Source organism: Xenopus tropicalis, chromosome 3 (assembly GCF_000004195.4).
Source record: "Xenopus tropicalis strain Nigerian chromosome 3, UCB_Xtro_10.0, whole genome shotgun sequence".
Classification (NCBI taxonomy): domain Eukaryota; kingdom Metazoa; phylum Chordata; class Amphibia; order Anura; family Pipidae; genus Xenopus; species Xenopus tropicalis.
This window is the reverse complement of record NC_030679.2, coordinates 91944936-91952653: the sequence shown is the minus strand read 5'-3', so window position 1 is coordinate 91952653 and position 7718 is coordinate 91944936. Positions and strand designations below refer to the sequence as shown.

The following is a 7718-nucleotide window of genomic DNA, read 5'->3' as shown; positions in this document are numbered from 1 at the left end:
TCATAGCTTGTTCATTTATTGAGCAGGTTTTATAGAAATTGGTAAATAAGTACATTACATTGGGCTTTACTGTATACATGTATTGCATCAGTTTTAGAAACACCAAAAACATTTCAGTGAACCAAGTCCTGTATGTAACTGTGAGGTACAACAAATATGTTCCTTTGAATCAACTTGCGTAACTCTGCCTCCACAATATGCCGTTCCACTTTTGCTTTGATGGCACCTCTGTTCTTAGCCATTTGTCTTAAAGGTGGAGGAGCCTGGGCAGTACTTAACTCCTTAAAGTGCTTGTGTATATGTATAGTTTCATGTGTCATTTAGAAGTGATTTAGTTCTTGAACATATCACAAAGCAGTTTTTCCATTGGAGTGTTTCCTATGGTCCGGTGGAAGAAAAGCAGCTCAATACGTTCAGATGAAATAAATCGCAGTGATGGAGAAAGGAGCAAAAGCTTCCCAAACCTGAAAATAAGGAGACGTGTCAGTTAGAAGGCTTCTCTTCCCTTTAGCAAACTGTCCCCACAGCAGTACAACACAACACTCAAATTGCCAACCAATCCCTCCCCTTGAGTTACCTAACGGGCTGGGCTGGGTATTGATTCCTTGTGTGCTGGGCCAACATCATCTGAGATTGGTCTTGAAGGTTTTCTATTTGTTCAGGGTCTTTCAGGCCTCTTGTTTCTAGAACACAGGAAATAGAGATGGGGAAATAATTTTTCATTTCATGAGACAGGCGAGGATGAATCATTGTGTATTTCAATCAATTGGGGAAAAAATTACATTGAATGGTTACATTTTAAAGCATTTTGTCTCTTACCAAAGTCATACCTGATGAATGAATGAATAACTACCATAAAATGTATCTTTTTTGCACTTTTAGGCTATAGTCACATGATTATTAAGGCACTTGCATGGCTCTATCTAATGGGTTTAGATGCTTGGGCTGGGGATCCCCCTACAGTGTTTTTCTTAGTTCAATCCTTTGAGGTCCAATATTTGTTTGGGGTTCTCTTTTAAGTTTCAGCCCTTGGTTAGAGCCTTTATAGCTCACAAAATGGCTAGAATATAGGAAAATATCTGTTTATCAGTTATTCATCCATATTTAAAGGAGAAGGAAAGGGAAAAACTAAGTAAGCTTTATCAGAAAGGTCTATGTAAATACAGCCATAAGCACTCACAGAAATGCTGCACTGACTTCTCTGTCAAAAGATTAGTTGTGTCTGTTTTCCTGTGCCACAGACACGCAGATCTTTGTTTTTTGCTCTTTCCTGCTCCTCCCTCCCTCAAGAATGCTAAGACCTCACTCCCCCCCCCCCTTAGGAATGTGGATCTGAGCCAATCAGCAGGAAGCTGACTCATAGTCTTACTAACTGAGCATGTTCACTTGGTCCCAGTGTCTGTGCAGGAGTGAGGCATTATGGGAACTTTCTTTACACAGCTCAGCATTTTTTCTTCCTGTTTGGCTTCAGATCTTCTGAACAGGAGAAATATGGGGAGACTTAAGGGCACTATTGAGACAACTGAAGGTATGCCTGCAGCTTGAGATTAACTCTTTACTAGCCTTTCCTTCTCCTTTAAAGGGCCTTCATGCAAGTGCCCCCCATCCCTGCACCACCAGTTAACCCAAAAAAGGTCTGTTTTTCAGGCTGAGCTCCCCTCCACTGCTCGGAGCAATCACTTTTTTTTGGGCAAGAAAGGTCTTTCCTACTTACCAGGTTTAAAGAGCAGAACAGCTTTCAAACAGGCAAATTCTGTTGGGTCAACATTGAGTGACTTAAACCGACTAATTGTTTCTTGAAGAATTCGAACATCTATGGTGGAAGACACAGATTTTCCATGAACTTGACTAGACAAGTCTGGTACAGAGAGCAGAGGGCAGCTGTCAAGAGGCATAGACCATTGAATGGCACATAGAAGAAATAATTCACTCCATGCTTCTTCCAGAAGGATAACCTGTACCAGGGAAGGATAAAAAGGACATTTGTTGGAAACAAAACCTTGAATCTGATGACTTATGTTAACAGGTAGAGTGTCACTTTCTGACATTCAGCTTGCACTCTACACGACTGCAAATACACAGCTACCAGACTCAACTGTCTTTGTCTTGGCCAATCTGAAGATTATCTAAGATGCCATAGTCTGCCATTTATTTTTTGTAATAAATACAAAAGTATTTATTTTTGGCATACGTCATTCTTCAGATTAAAAAAAAAAAGTTGAATTGATGATTGAATTGCATGTAGTCCTAAGGCCAAACAGATAAACTTTAGTGCAAACAGATAAACGCCTGGCTGACCACCAGAACTAAGCACATCTTACATATATGTTATATGTAATGTATATATAATGTCACCCAGAAAAAAGAGGGCATTATCAGAGGCTTTAAAGAGGACCCACCAATCAACTTAGAATGCAAGGCAGTAAATGGTTACATGAATGTATGCAGTAGAAGGGCATTTAATGAGAGAGTGACCTAGAGCTGGTGGATGGCTGATTTAGCCACAAACAGAATCTGAATCTGTGGCTGAACAATTTAGAAAATGGCATCTAGTGTGAAAATGGCAGAATTGTATAACCCACCTGGTCCCGGAATGGAAGATTGGAGAAAACTGGAAGGTTCTTAGCCCATTTTACAGCCATGAAGAGAAGCCTAGCTGAAGTTTCATACACTCCTTCTGGGCTAGACGTTGGAAATCCTGATATCTGAAAGTCAGTTGGGGTTCGCTCTGGCTCATTACTTGTAACATCGATGTTCTCATCAGCTGAAAAAAAAAGTTTTATGGAGATTTTGTAAAATAGTTTGGATTATGTATTTTTTAGTACTGATGTTTTACCTTTTTCAGTATGTTACAAGGAAACACACATTACATATATAGGAATAGGATACATTATCTGGAATGCATGTGACCTGGGGTTTTCCAGATAAGAGATCTTTTTGTAATTTGGATCTCCTTACCTTAAATCTACTAAAAAATCATTTAAACATTAAATAAACCTAATATGATTGTTTGCCCCCGATAAGAATTACTTGTATATTAGTTGGGATCAAGTACAAGGTGCTGTTTTATAATCACAGAGAAAAAGGGAATCATTTAAAAATAAATTGAATTATTTAATTAAAATGGGCTTTATGGGGTATTACCGTCCCGTAATTCGGAGCCTTCTGGATAAATGGTTTCTGGATAAGGGATTCCATACATGTATGCCTTGCCTTTACACACATGACACTTTCCTAAAATGTTAACCTTCTTGGGTTTTTAAACTCTTTTTAAATTTATGGCGTGTGCCAGTCTCAGTAGGATGTGGGAAAAAAGGGTTAATTTCTCAGTGCACTAATTTTCATAATGACGCCTTGCCCTAGACAAACCATGTTGCTCATTTGGGTTATCATTGTTCGTAGGTATGCACTAAAGCCAGGATTCAGCTGAGGATCTGGACAAATCACAGCCCTTTTTCCAGGATTCAGATTTTGACTTGTTTCAGCTAAATATAAAGCCATTTTCTTTAACTTTCTGGACAACTGAATGCAACATTTTGTTATTCACAGATCATGCAATTATTTTGATTAATCAAATTTGGGTTCATATTCAGTTTGGTAATCACCCAAATCTTTGTGGTGGTATTTGACCAAGTCCAAAAATTATGGATTCAGTGCATCCTTAGTTATTTGGCAGACAATATAGATAATCCCCAGACAATGTTACTATGTTTGCTAAAATATTTTATTATTGAACTTTTCTATTTGTCTTTACCTTCTTCTGGCTCCAGCTTGGCACATGTCTCTGCTGTCATCAAGCTAGCCATGAAGCGGTGGTTGTGCGGGGGGCTTAGAGTTCCTGATATGGCACTAGGGATTGGGGTTCTGAGATTGTTGCCTTGTGGGCAGGAAGGAGGAGGATCCCGTGTAGTGGCTAAGTGTTCAGAGCGGCTATCTGTGTCCAAGTCAATACTGTCAAGGCGGATCTGAGCTGTACTACGAGGCTGACGCTCATTCTGGACAGCTACAAAAAGAACAATAGCCTTTATTAACATTTAACAATGATGAAGTTCAGTAGCTGCATAGGATGCCAATAATGGTGCAGCACTTGACAAGATTCCATAAGATCTACTCCAAGTGTGATATTGTTTCTAGAAGCAGACTTTGTTAGCACTGGTACGTGGATGTGACTTAGTACAGTGCAGATCAGACATGAACTTAATACCAGTTATTATTGCAGTAGAAAGATACTCTGAGCATCTGCTGTTGGTTTAACATGTTAAACTAGTTGTATCCAATCTTAACTATTTTAAATTACAGGAAAGGTATCAACAGTACCCACTCATAACGCTCCTTGCTATAAGCTGCACAAATTGGGGATACACCAAATCTATGATTTTTGGATTCAACCAAATCCTAAACAAGACATTTGACTAAATACTGTACCAAACTTTATGCATATTAAAATTTGAAGAAAAAAAAATCACCTTCAGCTGTCCAGTCACATGACTTTTAGGGTTAAGACAGGCAATGCTTTTTTTACCCCATGGAAAATCTCAGAGATGAACATCTGAGAAATCAACATGCTTAAGGTGGCCATACATGACCTCGCCAAGCGAGTGGATCTTCTCCCGATATCTCCACCTACGGGTGGGGACGATATTGGGTGAATTTAGGCTAATTCGGTCAGGCCAAACAATCAAATTAGAACGCCGGTAATAGGCGCAGTCGGTTCGTTGATGCGGTCCCCGATCCAACTAAATTTTTTAACCTGCAGATCGATATCTGGCTGATTTCAGGCCAGATGTCGGTTGGGCAGGCCCATCGTTTGTGCCCCTACATGGGCCGATAAGCTGCCAGCTACCGATATCGCCAGCTACAATCGGCCTGTGTATGGCCACCTTTAATCAGCTGATGCTCCCTGTTCAAAGGTAAGCTTGCATTTATATGCACAAGACAATGAGATACATAACCCCATTATTCATAATAATACCTCACTGTATCACTAATAGATCATTTTGTTGGCTGTCCCATGTACCAAGGCTGGATGGTATCCTGCACTACAGAGACAGCTGAAAAGGCACACTTTCTACTGATATAGTTGCTAATATGGACACATCACATCTACAAACCAATACATAGTTGCAGCACTCACCATCCTTGTTCATACCCGTCTGAAGGCATTTCTTTAGTCTGCAGGCTTGGCACTGGTTTCTATGAGCTTTATCTACTGGACACAGTCCTGTGCCAGCCTGGCACCTGAAAATTAGATGCATTAGATTTTTATAGTTTTGCAGATATACATACATTCAGTGAGTGCATAAGCATATGGATATTTTTAAAATGTGCAATGTGTTTTTGTTCCATAAACAACTATTCATTTTGAAATTGTAACTAAACTCTAGGATTAATGTTACATTCAAATTAATCCTATTCTGAATTTGGGTCTATTCTGAATTAAGCTAAACGGAATGTTTCCCCTCCGCACATCATGTAAAAGCTGAAATCTAACTTCCGTTTGCCTGAAGTTCACGTGGAGATAACAGAACAGCAGTTATTGTGTATGCAGAACATTCATTTGCTAATGACTTGTGATAGAAGTACAAATGAGCGCAAGCTTACTGTAGTGCTTAAAAGTGCAGTGATGATAGTGTTTTCTGTGCCTTTAGCTTTCACTACCCTTTCTCCTTGCAGTACAGAGTATTCATAGAGAGATTAACATTTAACAAGGAAAAGATTCTGCACTAATAATGGATATTTAGGTAATATTAAACATTACAACACCATCATTTACTCCATAATAAACTCTCCTAAATATTACGCTAATAATATTAGACATATATCTATATATATATTATTAGAATGTAATTTATTTTCCTTTCTATACAGCATAGCCCAGGTTCATATATTATTGTTTATAGAGAACATTCATTCTCTGCATTTAAAACTTGGCAGCCATTTTCCATAGCTTGCAATAGTGCAATCTATTTATGTGTACTAGTTGGAATGTATATTACAGTATATAAAAACTGTCTTTAAATAACTTTTTCTATTTGAAAAAGTGCTACCCTTCACTGGTCACATTTTATTAATCCCTGCAGGGCAGAAATTCAGAACAAGCATCCAGTGCAAATGCCCCCAGTTCTCATGCAAATGAAACAAGCCAGCTTTTGCCAGAAATGGAAGGAAGATATGGAGCCTACCTGTATATGAGCTTCCTGCGAACACTCCTCTTGAAGAAGCCACTACAACCGTTACAGGCAAAGATGCCATAATGTTTTCCACTGCTGCTGTCACCGCACACTCTGCACAAAAGGAGAGGGTTGGGAGCAGGGCCTGGGGCCGGGCTGGGAACTGCAAGAAAGAATGCAACATCAGTACCTCATCTCAATCTCAGTGTGGGAATGGCTTCTTAGCGCTAAGGCACTTTTACTTACTAGCAGCTACTTGTCACTAAATGCCACAAAATACCCTGCCCTAGATAATGGCTAAAACACACATAGAGACAATTATCAGTAAATGATCAGCATTGTCTATTTTTGTAGCCGTGACAAGTAGCTCCGTGTGTCTTTGCCCTTAAACTCACATTTAACTCTTTGTTCTGTATTGTCTTTCCTTTACAGCTTCATACAGAGTACACCTTATTTCATCTCTGTTTATAATGGAGTACTATGTGCACAACCTTTATAACTATTCTATGGTTATGGTTCAGACATAACTATTCTATAGGTTATTAGAAACAGTGGATACATTTTTCCCAGGGTCATAGCCCTTATGTTTACATTACTATACCAACAGTAAAAAGATGCAGACTAATTGTGAACTAGTTGGTATAGGTAACTGCACTGTTGCAAGTGTCCTGTTTAAGTTAGAAAGACTCACAACATTTCCTAGGCTCTGTACCACTTAAAGCTGTAGCTGTTCTCTTAATAAAGGGGATCATTTGGCTTGATTAAACTTAATTTAATGTTCTGGTTTGTCTAAACACCACAATGGGTTATTAGTTTAGCAAAGTCTTCAGCTATTTAGTCTCTCAGTCTTTAGCAATGAGTGAAAAAACAACCATCTTGCTGAGGATAAAATCTCTAAAATTTCATGGACATTTATTTCTTGGATACACGCCTTTCAATTACATTTTCTATATTCTTATAAAATCCTAATAACAGGAATGTTCAATTTAAAGCCCTCTTCTGGTACAATTCATAATTGTTTACTATTTAGGAGAAGCATGGGGCTGTTATACACCAAGATGGTTAGTCTTTCAGAGAAATCATTCCATCCAAATGCTGCAGTTTACTGGATACATATAAATATTACTTATTAGTTTGGGCTTTTATGTAATAAAGTTTGCGTAAACTACATAAATAATAAGGTATATCATTCTGAACAAGCATCCCTTACCTGATTGACTGTCCTCTGTGCTTAGAACAGATCCTGTGGGAGAACTCATTGTGCCGATTCCCTTCAGTGTTTCTCCTTGTCTTTAGGTGGCAGTTCAGGTGAGCAGGTTCTTCTGCAAGTGTTTGTTTCTTTACTGCTGAGATCCCGGTGACCTTTAATTTAACTCCCCAAAGGGAAATGCTGATACCCTACGAAATCTAAGAATACAAAGGAGCTCCTTGCAGAGGTTCAGCAGGATGGAGAGATGGACATTAATGGAGAGGTTTATCTTTCTCTTACTCTTTGTCTATGGTCAAGAGTTTTTCTTAGGGCCTGAAGATTAGCGCCTAACGCTGTGT

General features: G+C 38.9%; 1 protein-coding gene across 1 annotated transcript; it reads right to left on the bottom strand.

Moving 5' to 3' along the window:
• Positions 1-328: 328 nt before the first annotated feature.
• nr2e3 (nuclear receptor subfamily 2 group E member 3) lies at positions 329-7431 on the bottom strand. Its single transcript, NM_001097164.1, is given in 8 exon segments — positions 329-464; positions 578-683; positions 1715-1955; positions 2583-2764; positions 3755-4003; positions 5135-5238; positions 6183-6333; positions 7381-7431. Coding segments are annotated over 8 exon segments (1215 nt in total). The 5' UTR covers positions 7430-7431; the 3' UTR covers positions 329-331.
• Positions 7432-7718: the final 287 nt, after the last annotated feature.